Source organism: Macadamia integrifolia, chromosome 8 (genome assembly GCF_013358625.1).
Source record: "Macadamia integrifolia cultivar HAES 741 chromosome 8, SCU_Mint_v3, whole genome shotgun sequence".
NCBI classification, from domain to species: domain Eukaryota; kingdom Viridiplantae; phylum Streptophyta; class Magnoliopsida; order Proteales; family Proteaceae; genus Macadamia; species Macadamia integrifolia.
The window spans coordinates 4,847,711-4,867,248 of record NC_056564.1 but is presented as its reverse complement, the minus strand read 5'-3'; the positions used below and the strand labels follow the sequence as shown (position 1 = coordinate 4,867,248).

The 19,538-nt window shown below is 37.9% G+C and overlaps 1 protein-coding gene and 1 long non-coding RNA gene across 12 annotated transcripts; one reads left to right on the top strand and one right to left on the bottom strand.

The window, feature by feature from the left end:
• Positions 1-5,550: 5,550 nt before the first annotated feature.
• Positions 5,551-9,044, top strand: LOC122086110 (methylesterase 17-like). 2 transcript variants are annotated; one of them, XM_042654820.1, is made up of 5 exons: positions 5,553-5,701; positions 5,754-6,186; positions 6,404-6,544; positions 8,010-8,144; positions 8,399-9,044. In XM_042654820.1, exons 2-5 carry the CDS (start codon positions 5,872-5,874, stop codon positions 8,675-8,677), a joined length of 870 nt encoding a protein of 289 aa, XP_042510754.1. In that variant the 5' UTR covers positions 5,553-5,701; positions 5,754-5,871; the 3' UTR covers positions 8,678-9,044. The 2 variants fall into 2 exon arrangements, with proteins under 2 accessions (XP_042510753.1, XP_042510754.1); XM_042654819.1 differs by having other exon boundaries at positions 5,551-6,186.
• A 1,260-nt stretch (positions 9,045-10,304) lies between these two features.
• On the bottom strand, positions 10,305-16,044 carry LOC122085847. Of its 10 annotated transcripts, none has more exons than XR_006142250.1 (6): positions 15,281-16,044; positions 13,635-13,727; positions 12,167-12,261; positions 11,201-11,993; positions 11,018-11,100; positions 10,305-10,924 (listed from the first exon to the last, which is right to left on the bottom strand). It is a non-coding gene; the product is annotated as an uncharacterized LOC122085847 (long non-coding RNA). The 10 variants fall into 10 exon arrangements; XR_006142252.1 differs by having other exon boundaries at positions 10,305-10,716; XR_006142249.1 differs by adding an exon at positions 14,586-14,718 and having other exon boundaries at positions 10,305-11,993.
• Between the last annotated feature and the right edge of the window lie 3,494 nt (positions 16,045-19,538).

Sequence of the window (19,538 nt, the reverse complement as noted above, 5' to 3'; positions counted from 1 at the left end):
AAGGTTTAAAGTATCGGTATCGGTCGTCGTATCGGTCAGCCAAAATTAAGATACGTATCGGAGGGAATGGAGATACGCTAAGATACGCTAAAGATACGCACATAAATGGATAGGAAACACTTTTTTATACACATTTGCATAAAAAAATAGTTAAAAAAAGTTATATATAACATGTATTATGCATAAACAGTAAATTGAGAGTATCGCAAAGAATCCAAGGTTTGTAATTGTCCCATAAATTAAAATCCTTGTTCCCAACCTTGATTTCCACTTTAGTTAGAGAGAAAAATGGTTGGCAGCAACTTTGGAACAAAAACACCTCAAAAAATTATGTTTTTCTAAAAAATTACCCATTTTGGTCATTTTATGACCGTATCGGTACTTATCGGTGTGTATCGGTCGATACATACCGATACGCACCGATACGTATCGATACGTACCGATACATACCGAAACGTACATTTCACTTCAATTTTGAATTTTTCATAGAGTATCGGTACGTATCGATGAGTATCGGTGCGTATCGGTGGTGTATCGGTGCGTATCAGTGTGTATCGTAGGATACGTATCGATACATAAGGGTTTTAAAATTTTCATGATACGTATCGATATGTATCGTGCCGATGCCTACTGATACGGATACGTATCGGCCGATACGACACGATACGCACCGATACTTAAAACCATGGCTGCAACACTAGAAATTTAATGCCCTAGGACAGGCAAGGAATGGCTAGTGCACTTGGGCATTGGGGAATGTTGCAAGAAGAGCTGAGAAATATTTTTTTGTAATTTCTTTTTCTCCCCTTCTTTCCCGTCTCCGGCTCCCACTCCTCCTCCCCCTCTCTTTCAGTCCCTTTCGTTTTCCTTCTCTCCTCCCTACTGGCTTCAACAGGGAATTCAAATCCTAGCGTACCTTCGCACAGAGGCAAAATATATTATTATGTAATTAGTGGAGAAAAACATGTAGAATTCTCGCAACGATCCACTGCTGGGAGTGATAACAAAGCGGTCAAGGAGGGAACGAGATCTAAAGAAAGAGAAAGAGAATCAGGCACGATTATGGTCTAGGAATATTCTGAGTTCACCTGGGCAATGGTGGGCTGATGGGGTTTCTCTAGATTTAGAGCTGATGGGCAGGATTCCGGTTAACAATAGAACTCTAAAATTTCAGACAAAGTTAAATTATGCAATCCCAAAAACAGATGTTAACATAACAGTTGTGGCTGCAACTAAAATATTAGTGGGCTAGTTGGATTAATTGCAAGTTCAGTTCACATTGGCCGACTTCCCGTATTTTATACTGGACATAGCAAACTCTAGAACCATAAATTTACCCAAAAAGAACCATTGCGGTGCTGGTGAAAGAACCATTAACTGACTTCCCCTGTTTTATCTGGGTAGTTGTATATCTTTCAGCTCTTTCCAACATTGCTACTGGTATGCTGGTAAAAGAATGAAATAGGAAAAGGAAAGATATCTCGAGAGGACGGATCAGAATATGTGAAAAAAAAATAAGTTTTTTCATAGTGGAGTCGGATTTTCTCACAACGGGGGTGGGCATGGTAAGTTGCCGATGATTACACCATCTTCTCTGGCTGGGGTGGGCAATGAGTCTTCCCTCTTTTGTTTTGTTTTAATGGGAGGGCATATAAGTAAGTTCATGTCTATATAAGGGCATTTCTAATATTAAATGGTATAATATTAGGTGACATCACCAATTAATAGTTCCAATTTCATGGTGACCAACAGATATGATCCAATTGTAAGAATCTTAGAAAAATCAGGGGAGGAGGCGTAATTCGTTCAAACCCTTGGATCCATGTGTGATTTTGACAAAGTACAAGGGAAAGGGACATAATTTTCCCTTAAAAAAATGAAATTTGAACATAATGACAGTACTAGGAATGGGTCTTGTGAGTTGAAAAGTCCACTTTTATATTTTCCTTTTTAAAGAGTTGAATCCATTATTCAATACCTACCCTTAAGGGTCATGTACCCACTCTCACTTGTCTCATGTCCCACCATGGATTTAGGGGACTATATCGGTTTTGGTATCGGTATTGATATCAATTGATACTGATTCAATATTAATCCGGATTGGATTTGATCAGTGAGTATTGACAAGTTTTTCCTTTACTATTTTTAAAAAGTATTAAATTTTTAGTATTTTACCCTCGAAATGATACGGATAATAGATCCAGATCAATTAGGGATCAGAGATCAATCTCAACCTTACTGATCGGAGATCGATCTTAGCCAATTCCTATCTGATACAATTAATATAACCAATACCTGGAACCATGGGTCTCACCTCTCAGAAATTTCAGAAGCCAATTAGGTATCCAAAGATAGTGGTGCTTTCCTTGAGCACGCCTTCTCACAGGCAGTCCTCAGTCTCCCTCTACCCAAATTTTAAAAGCTTAAATTGCTTTTTGTCAGCTTTGCTTTTGTGTCCTTCTGATTACCTATTACCTTTTCCTCTTACACGGTATTAACCGCTCCGTACTATTCTCTAATTAGCAGTCATTGCTTGCTTTGGATCCTTTCTATTATAAGGGGAGAATGGTGGAGTTGATTACTCCAAGTCCTAAGTCCAACGACCTCAATATTTGATTCTTGCTTAGTTTTTTTTATGAAAGCCAAAGCCTGCGGAAATGGCTTGGGAATTGGGATGATCTAGTGGTGTCATTTAGGGATTTGATTTTTCTACGGCCTGGCAAGGTGTACAATACACATCTGGTGACTGTGAGTCATGGATTTAGTTCTTGGTATTGGTATCGGTATCCTGATACTGATTTGGATTGGATCGGTGGATATCGATCACTTTTGCCCTTTTTTTTTTAGGAAAAGTATTTTTTTTTTTACTATTTTACCCTTGAAACGATACGGATAATCAATCCAAATCGGTCAAGGATCAGGGATCAGGCTCATCTGATATCGATATGATACAATCGATACAGCTAATACGATACTAATACTTGAAACCATGTTGTGAGTACTTGAGCACACATCCAAACACAGAGGGGGCATCCCAAGTGTATATTCTTTTGCAATTCTCTCTGTGCAAGCAACATTAGCTGTACATTTTCAAAATCTAACTGTTGTATAAGTTTAAGGCATTTGAGGAGTTAAAATATGACACTTAAGAATACGGCAAGTACTAGATCCACCTGGGAGATTGGTGAGATGTTCCTACCAAGAATAGGGGAAGTATCAGGGGATTTGAAAGATCAGTGAGGATATGCAAACTTTAGTCCCTAATTGCTTAGGAAAATATTAACCTCTAATCTCCTTAATATAACACAACGCATTTTAAAACCTTGAGGCTCATAGTTAAAAAAGACAATATTGTACAAGATTAATGTAGTCGGAGCATTACATAAAATGGATTTAAATTTCAAAAACCTTCTACAACTGTTAGATTTTGAAAACGTACAAGTAATGTAACAAGTGTCGTGTGCATAAAAAAAATGGCACAAAAATTACACAATTAAGAATTGAGACACAGACTGTGTCTTGCCCAAACTATTTTTATTGGTTTATCATTTTGGTTTCCATTTTGGATGGTCCGATTCAATTTCGGTCTCCATCAAATTGATGTCAAAACGACGGCGGTTTGATTCGATTTTCTCAATAAAATTTTAATCCACCCAACCGGTTGGGCTGAAAATAGACACCCATTGGTCAATTAAACACTCAAAAGGTTGCAACAATTATAGAGAGCAGGAGAGACATCACATGCACGTCTGAGACTGAAACTGCATTATTTACTGTACGACTGTACGAGTGGTAATGTGTAAATAGGACAAAAATGAAGGGTAAAATTATAATAAAATAAAATAAAGTTCGAGATAAGGGAAATTTTCTTTATAAAACTTGGTATCATAAGTCAAAGTGTTAGTTCATGATATCGAGATTGATATCCTTGATTACCTTACCAAAAAAAAAAAAGATTGATATCGATCATCACCAATATTGATATTGATATTGATACAGGTTGATCATGTTAGGCTGATTAAATGTTTTTGCGTCCAAAATTCTGATATTATTAAAAGAAAAAAAAAATTATCCTCTCATATTGTTGAATTATTGATCCAATATCAAGTTCGTATCAATATGAGATCGATACCAATATGATATTGACTCCTAAATCCACAAGTCAAAAAGGTTGATCTGGCCTAATCTTAGATGATGATTGACGTAAGATCTCTTGGCATGCATCAATGTATTGGCATCAATGAATTAATGCCAATTCAAATTGACACTGAGGTAGATTAATATGCCTAATGCAACCCCAAGACTTTGAAACTTTAGTGACATGGGGTTTTTGATATGTCACGCAATTTAGATATGGAGGAACCAATTCTTCTTGAGTTCTCACATATAAAAATGACATATATCACATGACCAACCAGACAAAGAATAAAAGATAACATTAAGGCGACTTTATCAATACTCATCTTATCTTATCATCTATTTTATTTTTTTAAGAAGAAGAAGGTGAAAGATTTTTTTTTTTTTTTTTCCACAATAGTGTACATACATGATTGTATTTTCAACCATTGAATGAGATCGAAGACCATGTACACGAAGGCTGGGGTGGAGAAGACTTTCAGTATTCTACATTAGCACACCAGCTCAGCTAGAGAGTGAAGTTATTATTACTAGGATAAATAGTCAAGCAAAATGAGGAATTCTAATTCCACATACACCCAAATATTCCTCCACAAAGAAATCAATTATGTGGATGGTGATATTTAGAAAGTTGAGTTTTTTATTGGAAAAAAGTCCTGTTATAATTGAAGTTGGTGAAGAAAAAATTGTTAATTTTACTTATATATATATATATATATACATACCATATGAAGTAAGTTCTACAAAACTTGGTGGCCTGAATTTTCAAACTCAGTTTTTTTTTTTTTTTCTGAAAAATCTTCTTAAAACGAGATTATTTTGAATACAATGGTGAAAATCCATAGATTATTCATAATTAAACTTACAAAATGCTTTCCAAACAATACATTTCCCAAAGTAATCACTAGTTGTAAACACAAGGTTACGAAACCTAGAAAAACTTATTCCAAGACAATTCTCATAATAGAAGGGAGATACAAACATGAAACATAAGAAACATATATCTCCTCTTCCTCTACCAAGGTCCTGAGAATTATACCAATCACACAAGCAATAAAGGGAAACCTAAATCAAAAAATAATATGACCATAATATCATAATGCTTTTGCATGTACTCCCATTGATACCCAGGCTAGTGCAAGAGCCAAACACGTTGTCTTTTAAAAAACCCTCTTCAAAAAATAAATTACAACTTCTCACTTCACCACCCCTTTTGTTTTATGGAATTCAATTCATCATTTTAACTACGACAAAATGCAACCACATACGTGGGGACATAATAATTTAGGGTTCTACAGTAGATCGAATCCATGAGAAAATACCAAATTCCGAGTATATCCTCCAATCAGGCCCAGACATGTCTTATTTATTCTAATTTTCCATTCTCTCTCTCTCTCTCTCTAGGAAAAAAAAAAAAAGGGAGAATCCCAAAATTCATCTTGCAACTATAAATGAGTTTCTTAATTGAATTAGACAGCTGAATGAATAAGAAATTCGCAGCTTACACTTGGAAGGAGGAGTTAGTAAGAGCCAGCTGGACCCGTTTCAAGATTAACAAGACAACGAGAGAGAGCGAGAGAGAGAGAGAGAGAGAGAGAGAGAGAGAGAGAGAGAGAGAGAGAGAGAGAGAGAGAGAGGAGAAGACGTTACTTATATTAACTGTTGATGTCTGAAACTCTGAATTGAGCTCAAACTCGAAAAGCAGGATTTGAGAGCTAAAAGAGAGTGAAATCCATGGGGGAGGCAGCCAACAACGGCAGTAACGGATCAGTAGCAGTAGCTCTAGCTGGTGGTGGAGAAGAAGAAAGTCAGTCGCAGACGACGGCGTCGGTGTCGTCACTGCACTTCGTGTTGGTGCATGGAATAGGGCACGGAGCATGGTGCTGGTACAAGATCAGGTGCCTTCTAGAGAGTTCCGGCCATAAGGTCTCCTGTCTTGATCTCAAGTCCGCCGGAATCGATCCTTCAGATGTCTCCTCCGTTCTCACCTTCGATGACTACAATCAGCCTCTCATCGACTTTCTTTCCGCCTTGCCTCTAAATGATCAAGTATGCAATCCTCTTTCTTCTCAGTTCCCTAATTTTTATTATTTACTTAATTGATCCCATCATATCAAGCTTCCTTCTTATGAAATTATAATTCTATGAAGCATGCATGATTATTTGTGGATATCAGTTGAAGCTTTAGTGTATACTTTGAATTAATACTAATTTTAAACAAAAAAAAAAAAAAATTTGAAAATTTTGGTTAATGGATGATGAGCAGGTGATACTGGTGGGGCACAGCGCCGGAGGTTTGAGCGTGAGTGACGCAATTCATAAGGTTGGGAAGAAAATCCATGTCGCCATCTACGTCGCTGCCACCATGTTGCGTTGTGGCTTCTCCACTGAGCTTGATCTCCTCCATGTATGTCACTCTCAACTTTTTTACTTTTCTCACTCTTCAAATTGTCTGTAATGAGCGGTGAGGTGCAGTAAATATTCGACGGTGAGAGCATCCAGGCACATACCTTTATCAATACAATGTCCTAAAGGGTTCCCAATCAGCTGACGTTCACTGCATCAATGCAATGATTGTAATCGATTTACATGCCTCTCTCTCTCTCATCAGAAGCCTCAGGCCATGCAATTTAGATTTTAGATCTCCAACCTTCGGATTAAGATCTTCATTCTTCTTTTATTTTTGATTGATATATAGGAAGACTAAGGCTAAGATTCCACAGATTTGTCTGTAAGTCCGTTGGATTGGAATCTGTCATGGGGCTCAGTCATTGACAACAACCAAAGTATGAATCCAAATACATATTATTTATACAAATATCAGCTCTGAGAAGGCGGACGGCTCTTACGGCCCAATTTGGACCCCTCCCGCTTTGGATTACCATCCCCACACCGTCCATGGGGTGTGGGGACCACCTTTGAGACCTCACTTGCTCAGACACACAACCAGAGCCAAAGCCACCGATGAGGCAAACATTCCTATTTCCGCCCAGACAGGAAGAGTTGAGGGGGGGGGGGGGGAGAGGTAAGTTGCCAAGTGCCAACCCAATTACCCAACGCCTTATTTTTTGGGTCAAACACTAATACTACGTATATTGCAAGTTTGACTTATTTCTTTGGCCAATTCCACTTATCCACGCAACCTAAGTCAAGACTTATTATTGAAGGGAGGAGTTGAATAATCGTCGGATCCCCAAGTGTTTACCTCATTCTGGGCTTTATGAGGTAGCCGGCCTATAGGCCCAATTCAATTGGGTTCATAAGCTCATGATTTATTAAGCATCTTACATTCTTCAAATATTCCCACTTGGGCATTGACCAAGAGGGATGCGTTGACCATTTTGCATCCTATTTGTCTGGGTGTAAGAGTGCACTTCCGGGTAAGAAAACTCATCCCCATTAGATATATAGGAAAAATTCTCTCGCATGCCACATGAGAATTCGTTCCCACATCCTCTTGCACAATCTCCACAAACATTGATACTCTTCGTCCTCAAGGGTCGGGCCGTATTCTGTTCACCAATCCGCCCTTGATAGACCAGCCGTTGCATATGCCAGCTACTCCTGCCTGTCTTGGGCGACAAGGACATATCACGAGGTAGAGACGCAGGGTTATACCATAGGGTGATATTCCGAGGTAGGCCTCAACACCCACCACCCTGACCGGGCCAGGAGATTTCTTCTGAAGGACTCTTTCATTTCACACTCTTGATCTGAACATAGGAGAGAAGCGGCTTTCTTCATGGATTTTGGCCTTGTAACGTAGTAAACATAATTGGGCGCTTACTGAAAGATACTATTTCCTGCACTGTGATCAACTTACTATTCAACTCAAATCATACATTCTTATGATTTCTGTGACGATGAAACAGGGTTGTCCAGATTTATCTGAGTACGGGGATGTATCTGAACTAGAGTTCGGATTGGGACCGGATCAGCCTCCCACCAGCGCCATTATTAAGAAAGAATTTCAGCGCCAGCTCATGTACAACTTGAGTCCTCTAGAGGTATAGTCCAAATCTTCCTCTTTCTGAGAAGAGATTACAAAGTTTTCGAGGGTTAAAAACCATTCGTTGAAATGTTGAATCCAAATAGGGTCCCAACACAATTTAGTCCCAGTTTGCTGGAGAAATTTTCAGTTCTCTTTCTGGCCCAGTTAAAAAAACCATGGTGCTAGAATTGATGGAGCTTCTACCTAAACCAGTGATTCAAGAGTTTCAACACTATAACAAATTTTTTTTGGTTGATATTTTGGGTTCAGGACTCAATCCTAGCATCAGCGTTATTGCGTCCAGCACCAGTCATCGCCATACAGCAGGCAAAGTTCAGCGAAGGACCAGAAGCAGACCAGGTGAAACGGGTATACATCAAGACGCTGCATGACCGAGTTCTTACGCTGAAGCAGCAAGATGAGATGATTAAAGGGTGGCCACCTTCCCGGGTGTTTGAACTGGAGACCGACCATAGCCCCAACTTTTCCACTCCCTTTGAACTCTTTAGCTGTCTGCTCAAAGCCTCTACGTCTACCCTTTCCAATTAGGAAGCTTGCGCACAGTGCTTTAAATAATTCATCTTCACAAATTTTTTAAGGGAAGAGCGGGGTGCGCCCTGCCTGTGCCATTCTCTCCACCTTTCCATCCCCTTTGGAAATGATCCTCATGTTCTTTGCATCCCAACCCTCCAATAGGTTGAACTACTAGTCCCAAGAAAGCTAGAAATATTCCCAACCCTATCCCTCATTTTAACCAATGAATTCCATGTTTATGCTTTTTTCAGTAAATAATTAAAGGGACTTTAAATGGCACCAATAAAGGTGTGGCACTCGTAATCCTTTTTTAATTGTCTTTTGATTTATTCCTATAAGTTCTTCAAATTGAAAAGTGACTTCTCATTATCTCATTATCAAATTTCGTCTTTACAGATTTTTTAATACACATGTGAAAATGTGACCTTGTTACATGAGGCATGTCACACAGATTTGTGACACTAGATTCCCCCTCCCCCTTTCAATGGAAATAATTTGTGGGGATTGACACTTAAGTTGCAACTTGCAACCACACCATGCCTGAAAATTTGTAATGTATATACAGAATTTGATTATATGAGTAGATAAAACCAACACCCCCCCCCCCCCCCTTTCTCTAAAACAAGAAAGGAAAACAAAAACCAATTGCCATGCAGATTTACCAGGGAAAAAAAAAACAGCCATACAGAAGCATAATAAATAATCCATTGGTAGTTGCCAATCTTCAATATCCCTCATTTTGGAAGGGAAACGTTTACTATTGAAACTTTCTACCAGAGCTGGCAGTCTCCAAACCTTCTTTTGAAGCATCAATATTCCGATTATCCAAGAGACCCTAATGTAGGCATATATAACTATAATGTTCATGCAGGGAAGAAATCTAACAATAAACAATTTCAGGCAAGTTATAGAGAAGCTAAGTTTATCCAAAGATGTATGAACTCACAGTACCTCGGATCTAAGAGGTGTCCTACGGTTATTGTCCTGTATCTGACTATTTTTTTTATTCCAAATCCAAACTAGAGATCCATAATCAGCACCATTCGGTAGACTTCATCCACCAAAGAGCTCATCGCCTTTACTCCTGAGAATCTTAATCCCAGCCAATCTAAACCTATACTTACCAAAAACCTTTTTGGTTGCCACATAGCTACTATTTGCCACAGCTTGCTTACATTTTCATATCTAAACTAGTGCACCGAATTTCAGAATTGAAACCCTGACCTAGCTAAAACCCAAATCTATACACCATTCTCTTGCAATTTCCTCTCAATCTGATCCCTAGTGTAAATGTCCAGCAATCCTAGTTAAATATGACTTTATTTTCCAATTTTTTGGTGGAAGAAACTCGAGGATTCATTTATCCATCACAGAGTTTGATTTCATCCATAGGCTTTGGCCAATAGGTTTTGGGAAGAGTTATTTTCACCCTTTGGCCAAATGGTCAACTGCAGAAACTAACCAGAGAACCAGATGATAAGAAAAAAATTGGGTGGGGATTCATCAGTTTGCTTTTGGGGATCATCTGCATCAAGCCGATGCGTGGGCACACATGCTTGCATTGTGCAAATGCATATTATGTGTCAAATATGAAATTTTCACATCTAAACATACGACGTGTCACATCAAGAAGAGTATGATGTCAGTGAAACAGATAAACATTGAATTACTGGTGGAATGTAAAGCGAAAAAAACAAAGGTTGCATTTTGTAGTGTAACTAGGGCGGAGCCAAGCCAAAACCCCATAAGGCCCAACCTGACCTTTAGCAGGGCTCTGCTGGGATTTGAAGCCCATGGTTGACCTCAGGTTTAGGAAATCCCAAACAAGGTCAGCCTGAGGTAGGAAAGTCCAGGGGGTTAGCATAGACGACTTGTATATACATTCTATATACACAATTATTTTTGGGGATAAACCAGGACAATTGACTGGGTATATTACAAATTATATAGATACCATTGTGTCTTTGAATCCGGGATGCTGTGGCTTCATGCAATACGACAGTATCAGATGTAACTCTAAGCACATCCTCAACAATCAAAGCAAATGTGCTTACCTGAAAAGGATAGTGAACCATTGCTTCAATACTTTATAACGGTTCTTTTTGTCCACACACATACGGTCAAAGATATCACCTGGCGGAACTAAAACAGATTCAAAGCACTTGGATTTGCATGCATCACTTAGTTGAAGAAAGTGGAGACCATGTATGCAATGTTCACTTAAACAGCCAAGCGCTGAAACTGGAGTGTGGTCCCGACGTTCTTCAACAAATGACAATGTGCACCAACTTTTATGGTTACAATGTATACTTTTTATCAGTTCTGTAATAAGAATAAGAGAAGTAATCTGCCTACCAAACTGGATGGAATAATTGAAATCCCAAAGGAATGAAGCCCAAGTGATGCCACAACCCCTAAATTAACATTGAAAGTGTACCCTGCACATATAGAAAGAGAAGAAAACGAGATGACTGCAATATGCAGAGTATGTATTCCAAAATGTAAGTAGACATATTGGTGAAGAGAGCTTGGACTGACCTTTCCAATTGTGTCTATTAGGTGTTATGACAATGTATCCTACTTAACAAGTGACAAATATTAGGCATCCTGAGAATAGAGACTGCAAACAACATGCTCCACAGGCAATGACACAAAGTAAAAGGACATTTTAGTGAAGAACAATTATTATTCACCTATATAGCAACAGCATGGTTAGATGATTTCTAGCCAACTCGACAAGAATTTACAGTTTTTTTTTCTTCGTCTTGCGGAGAGATGGGTTGGGGAGGGAAGGGTAGCAATAAGTCAGCCGAAAAATCCATGGGTTTGAGTTTCACTGATTTCCTTTTTCTTCCCTCTATTTATCTTTTTCATTCTACCTCCGTATTCCCTAGTTAGGTATCTCATATATTTAAAATGTCAGTCAAAGAAAATCTGAAACCAGCTGTCAGGTAGATCATTCCAGAGAGTTAGTAATAACATAGCAGCTCACACATTATGCACATTCAGGCTAGTCTACATGGATAGAAGTAAGGTGCTGGGATTTTGAGGATAAGGTGGGGTGCTACCTAGTATACAGCATCTTTTAATGATTTTTTTTTTTTTTTTAATTATTGTACTCTTTAATTTCTCATGTTATTGAAGGGGAGAGGCAAATCAATGTAATGGGAGGTAAATAAACTCAAACTTGTATCAGGTTAAGTGCTTGACAAGGAAAACTGAATCATAGATCAAGCAGAAAGGAAGGATACAATACCAATATGTCCATTCCAATCAATTTAAATTTTTTCTGCATTGTACTTCCATCCTGGACAAGTACAACATCTCCAATCTGTGAAGAACAAAAGTTTGAATTCAACAAATAGACCCAAAAAATAAAAGTAATGTGCTTATGTGCATGATTCTCCACCATAATCTAAAACACAGGGAAAGATGTTAAAAGCCCTCAAAGAACACCATGTTCTTGATATGTTAGTAAACTTTTAAAATAGACAGATGGCTTACGGTTCTTGACAGCACCATGATCTTGATGCCTTGGTCAAATGTGTGTGTTTTTTCAGCAGATCCACAGTGGGGGAATGATAGATGTTAATTGTCATCTGTAAATATCACAACAATTGGAAAACATTACGGGGCTCAGCACCCAAAGTTCAGCAACCCCCAACTCCAAATTAAGTCACTTCAGAACAGGGAAGGGGGGGGATCGAGTGATTGTATCATCCATCACAGAGTTCTAGATAAATGAAGCAAAATTCCACTGATGGCCTGGGAAAAGATCTATAGTTTGATATGTAATTATCAAATGATCTGATAAGGGGGATCCAAAACCATAGTACAGTACATCTTCCTGTCTCCATCAAGGTTTTAAAACTCGATCTCGCCAGCCATCTCATTATCCCAAAAAAAGGAGATCCGCCGAGATCTCGCCGAAACCTTGTATTTTTCGGAATGTCGACTCGCTGGTAGATCTCGGTGGGCATATGGCCTTTGTAGGCCCTGAAACTATGTATTTACCCTATTTTAGCCATTCTAAACACAATGGAAACATCAGATTTGCAAAAAACAAACTCAAAATGGTACTTTGACAATGTACCCTATATAAGTATGCGGCGAGTCTTCGAACACTTCATCTAGTATGATATATTCATCAATCCACCTTCCACAATCACCATTTTGACACAACTTAATCATTAGAATATATAAAAGCCATAATTTCTAATTCCTATTGCTGATTGATGAATCACATAGATTCAAGTAACAACTAAAAAGTAACAATGTAACATAACAAGTAACAAGTAACAAGTAACAACATAGCAAGTAAACATAAAGCCATAAATTACATAACATAGATATACTTACATAGTAAACAATTGGACATTGCATCCCCATCCTAGAAACCAAGACTCCTAGTACTGAAATGAGTGACAGGCCATATTGAGTCGAAAAAATGGGAGCTAGAGGAAAAAAAAGGCAAAACCAGCAAGAAATCTCCCCAGGTTGAGTCGAAACATGGCTTTAATAGCATAGTTTGGCCCAAAAATGGACCAAGATGAACCAAAATGGTTCGAGACGAGTTATTGGACCGAGATCTCAGCGAGATCTCGAAATCCCGCTCGAGATTTTGCAGTTTTTCTATCTCGCCTGTTTGAACAACTCGCCTTTTCAGAAAAATGAGATCTCAGCGAGATCTGGCCGAGTTCTTGAACCATGATCTCCACATACAAACAATATAGTTTCTGAAACAGGGTTACTTGTTCTGATATAAAATACATGAGCAAGGCACTCAAAGGGTTCCAAAAAGTTACCACCTCTACTGAGATCAAATAAATGATATTGTTCCGAAGCAACTGAAATTTGACGACTGCTTACACTATAAAATTTTCAAACTTATGCAACTCTGCTTCTACACTAATAACTAACACATACTGCAAAAGGGTGCATACAGAACTTACAGAAGAATATGTCCACATACCTCGGAGACATTGTCCAGAATAAACCTTTCCGTTTCTCCAAAAAGCAAGCTTGGCCTTACTTCTACCACAATTAACCACCCACTACAGAGAAACTATCAAATTGAAGAATTGTAAGCACATAATCAGAATAAGAGGTACCACAATAAGCATATCAACAACAGTGTGACACATGACTACATGGAAGTAGAAACAAATGTCGTATTGTTCATATCAGCCATGGAAGTACAAGATTAATGGAGAAAAATCAATAGGGCGTCTGATCATCCATCTGCATTCATATATGTCCACAATAAGCAAATCAACAACAGTTTGACACATGAATACATGGAAGTAGAAACAAATGTTGTATTGTTCATATCAGTCATGGATGTACAAGATTAATGGAGAAGAACCAATAGGGCGTCTGATCATCCATCTGCATTCATATATGTCCTACTATTGAAAATCTATATCGACAAGACTTTGGTTCAGACTTTCACAGCTCATTTTATAATTATGCCACAAATATGTACATACCATAGATATTATGATTCTCAAAGCCAGTTGGGATTTATCATCCACCAATAAAAGAAACGTGAAGCTACTTATTGAAGGAAGATTATACTACCAGTTGGGCATTATCACTACTAGGTTACTGCAATATAATGGAAGATTTTACCACCCACCCAAAAAAAAAAAAAAGTAAGGTCAATAGATTGTGTGTGGCTTAATCAACCTTGTATGGTGATAATTATAATGTTATTCTGAAGGGATTTTTCTCTTCATGTTTGTGACGCTCTAGCACTATCTAGAAAAGACTTGTATTCTCATTATTGATTATAATGGAAGTTTTGCATGGACTAGGTCCTGTGGTTTTACCCTTTCATCTTTGAAGGGTTTTCCACCTTAAAACGTGTGTTCTTTTTTGGTTTATTTATTTGATTTATCTGTATTATTAGCTTTGTGCATACTTGGTTGTTGTGTATCTCCATTAACTTGCTCACCGCCAAGGGATTCGGTTCAAGGTTTGGTGCAAACAAAACCAAAATCGATACCGATACCAATTCGGATTGGCCATATCAGTCCGATACTGAATCAAAACACCTGAAAAAAACCCAGATCCAATTAGTATTGGTATCGGTATCTGCAATGAATCCATCCCATATTGATTCCCAACAAGTGGTTAATAGAGAGATTAATGCAATCGTCTGTAACTGATGAAAAAAAAAAAAAGAGGTCAACCTTCACTGCAATGTGAGAAGCATCCGCGGGAAAAAAGGGGGTGAGGACAATGAAGCTAGAGAATTAACGTGAGAGAAGAAATATGAATAGATAATATTTCTAGATGCAGTAGTAGTTGGAACAGGATCCAGACTTTTTGCGTAGCCAGATAAAAGTGAAGAAAAACATTATGACTGTAACAATTACCCGTATTAGTGGTTGTTGTAAGATATATCTCGCGGCAATGCAGAGGAGAGAGAAAGGGAGAGAGAGAGAGAGAGAGATGCAATTTACAAACATCAATACATCACTTAAAAATGTAGTGAATTCGTTCAAGGTAACATGTGATATGAATTTTATCAGAAGATGAGGGGGGGAAGGAACTTAACAGAAAATGCACATAACACTAACCGAGCAGGTGTCAATCCAAAGTTGCGAGACAAACCTCAAAGTGATAGCAGATTGCACACTAATGCTTGATCCCTTATCGATTTCCTTTGTCTTCTGAACCCTAGCCTCCCAATAGACCGCCCAAGCTTGTCAGAAATCGAAGTTCGAATGGCATTCCTCGCCTTCCGGACACTGATCCGTTGCTACTGTTATCATCTTCCATTCTCCTTTCACTGAAACAATTCCCGTTTAGGATTAAAAAAAACACCTTCTTCTTTTTCTTCTCCGACTCTATGATCCGTTTCAAACTGAAAACCATTATTATCTTTCTGAAAACCCAAAGCTTCACCTTTACAAAATTAAATGAACTTAAATATCCATTTCGATTAACGACATACAGCGAGTAGAAGTTCTCCGTTTCTACTGCCTAGCCGAACTGAATTGAAGTCATTCGAAAGTGTTGAAAGAAAGATCGTAATCAATCCCAAGTAAGATCTCAGTTCTGCAGAACTTTAGTTTCGAATTACATCTAACTAACCCTAATTTTCGCGGGACAATGCCGGACCACGCCAACCGAACAGAAGGAACGCACTGAAACCCTAGATTTTTTTGAGTTCACTCACCACATAGCGGGACGAAATTTAGCTGCTACCGTTCCTGCTACCAGGACTCGCAACCAAATAAATGGAATCTTCAACGGTAAAATTATCAATATTTATAAATATAAACCCATAAGAAGGGTAAATATTCTATTTCATTGGTTGCTAGTCCGAGTAGCAAGAGCAAAAGAAATTCCCCGCACGCTGCACTCGATACCTATTCCCGAATCTAATATTTCAAATTTGCGCCAATGTAAACAATGGCGGCAAGTTTATGGGGTTTGGATCGGACAGAAATTATATTCCACAAGTTCTGCCCATTTTCGAAAAGCTTAGGACACCAAACCACATCAGGGGTAAATCAACCATTTTCAAACACTCTCTATAAGAACGGTTTCATACTCAATTCATTATTGTCTTGATGATCTCCAGACCATGATTAAGTATTAGTATCGTATCCGTTTAGTTCAATTCTCGATTCTTGATGAATCTAGATCGGTATCATTTTAGGGGTAAAATAGTAAACAAAATTATACTAAATAAAAAAAAATGCGGGGCAAAATGATCGATATACGATGATCTGATTGGTATCGATAGATTTTGATACTAATACCGATACCGTCCCCTAAATCCATGCTTTAGGGTGATAAAATTCAGTATCTACAGTTTATCTAAAATTTTAGGAATAGATTCAAAATCTTAATATAGGAAAATTCTAAGGTGGTCCCATAATTTGACATGTGGTTAAGATAGAATGCTCGCTATTTGTTCTGCAATGAAGATCTGCTTATCAACCTTCCATGTAATATTTTATCGATCTTACATGGCCACTTAGTTGGCTTCTTTTGAGTTTTTTTTTTTTTTTTTAAACCATCACCCAAATTTTTGTCACGTGAAAGATAATGTGGCAATTTTAATCTTATAGACATATGTAATGATGTGAATTATCTAAATTGTCCATAAATCAAATTTCATACTTCAACTCAAAAATATACTTGCATTTAAGGCCATGCCTTCCCACATATGTTCATGCATCCTCTCATCACTCCAAAAATTTCAAGGATAATCTTGTTTTTTTTCAATGCATTATTTGCACTTCGTAAACTCTACTTTGATTGAACTTTGACCTATGAGTAAGAGAATTAAGGTATATTTTTCCATGTGGTAGAGTTTGGTCGAGTTACACTAAGTCGTGACAAGTTGGTTGAGTTAGACCAATTTCGAGATTATTCAAATTGAAATTAATGGAGAATAATCTTGTCATATTCAAAGTTTTTAAACCTTGATGCCAACCGATTTACATATATATACTTCAAATTTTCTCCATAATTCCAGGTCAAAAAGGGATCAATAAGAACCAAATACCAACTCAACACAAACATACACTCAATGTAGAAATGGATTACTAGTTTAGAATCCACCGCACATGTTACGATGCTTGATAGAAACATATCACTAGTGTAGCCTAGTGGTGGTAGCTTCGACTTGAAAAGCCAATGCAAGGGGAAGAAGTTGTGGGTTTGAACATATAGCATGCATATGTGAGTAGATAAAGTGTATGTATAAGTAGGTAGCCATTGACCCAACTAACACCCAATATGATACCCATGATGCTCATTAGGTTAAGTAGGGAAAAAAAAAAAAAAAAAAAAAAAAAAAAATAGATGCATATCTAACTTGATCACAGATGCATATCTCTCTGCCGAGTTCATATGATCTTATCATGAAGAATAAATTGAATGGCTGCTATTAAGTGGCAGCGGACACCAATATTGACCATCTAATAAAGAACAATCAATAATGAATTAATAATGAATTGCTCCAATAAACAAGGCCATAATCCTTCAAATTTAATATCTCCGTCTCATCATGATTCATGCAACATGGATTAGTCCAAAAGTTCAATAGGAAAAAATATTTTTTGTCATGTGGATCAAGTTATATATCTCTTATTATTATTCTCAATGTGATTAGGTGCATCTTACACCACCGGAACCATAGACCACCACAATATTAAACTCTCAAATGTCATGGTTTAAGTAAAAGGAATATGCTTCTTACCACGCACACACACAAATAAATAACTAAATAAAAAAGAATATGCTCATATCTTTCCACACTGGATGAATGAAAAACTCTCTAGATTGAGCACATGTCACAATTAGTGTCCAAACCCAATTGCAATAGATATCTTTTATAGGTTTCATATATTTTATTTATTCAAAAATGTAAATGTGAAAATTGATTTTACGCCTTTTTTTCAATGTTTGGTGAGGTTGGATACCACTAAGAAAACAAACATTAGATGATAAAGTGAATAAAATGTCTGTCATCAAATACTTTGATCATGTGGACTTCATAAGAATGATATTATTTTTTAACTCATCATTGGTGGTAGTGTGTAAATTCATTTTTTACATTATCCTCGTAGAAAACCATTTCATAATTTTATAAGGTGATTATTAAGGGTGTAAGGTTGACTCTACAGCTCGAACCTTGTCTAACCCGGTTGTGAGGGTTAACCCAGCACAGCCCAACCCAACCCTGACTAAGGTTGGGCTGGGCTAGGTAGGGTTGAGACTTAGGCCTAGTTCGGCCTGACCCAACCCAATCCAACCCGATTTTAGCCCAGATTTATTATTGTGTTTAGTAATAGTGTTCTCCTTCCCCTAGGTCCACATCATGTGTTACACAAGTATTAGACAAACTGTTTGTATGGCGTCAACCCACATCATTTGTTAAGCCACATATTCTTATCTATTGAGTGAAGATGGACCAAATGGCTAAAATATTCCCCCCCCCCCCCTTTTCCTTTACATAGGCTGTCATGTATTGATATGAACTTTAGATACAGTAAGAAGAATTGGGCCAAATTTTGATCTGTCTAATTTATGGGAGATGTTGTGATTCTAGGCGAATAAAATGTCTATTTTATAACCAAATTGACAACCTTGTTTATTACAAATTTAAGGATTAAGGGTGGAAAATGGTGGCCATAATCTTAACATCTCCCCACCGCCCTTGGTAAATATAAGTTTAACATTTGTGAATCTTTATAGGAAAAAAAATACAAGACCAGCTAAGGTCAACCCGGCCCGACCCTGTAGGGTTAGGCTTGTGAACACGATAAGGTTAGGTCAGGACTGGGTTGAGTTTTGGAGACTTAGGGTTGGTTGGGTTTTAAGAAACTTGACATTGTTTCACCCCAATGATAACCATATGACACAGCAATGGGACCCACTGTATCGTGGGGTTAACTTTACACGAACCATTGCATCAGCCGTTAAATTTCTACTTCTAAGCAAGGGGTGTTTAGGCTGTTAGGCTCAGCCTCCCAATTTTGAGTTTGACTGACAGTCAAAAGACTGAAAACTCAAAAGCCCCCCAGCGCGCGCTCTACTCTTCCTTGACTTGCGATGCACGCGGCACGCCATCGCGTAGATAGGAGTCGCAGGACCGTGGAAGGGTCGATCGTGTGAATCAAGAATGTAATTAGGGTCTTTTTGGTAAACTGATATTTGAATAGGAAATGAAAGGTTGGCGTTGCGTTAATCGGGCGCCGATTCGAAATCAAATCCTAATAGAATATCCAATGCATTCTTATCCTTAATCGGAAAAGGAAAGACAGGAACGCTAACCGCAAAAGCTAAACTCGTTAATGAGTTGGATCTTAGTTTACTATTCGGTTAACCATTGATGTCATGCCACGTGTTA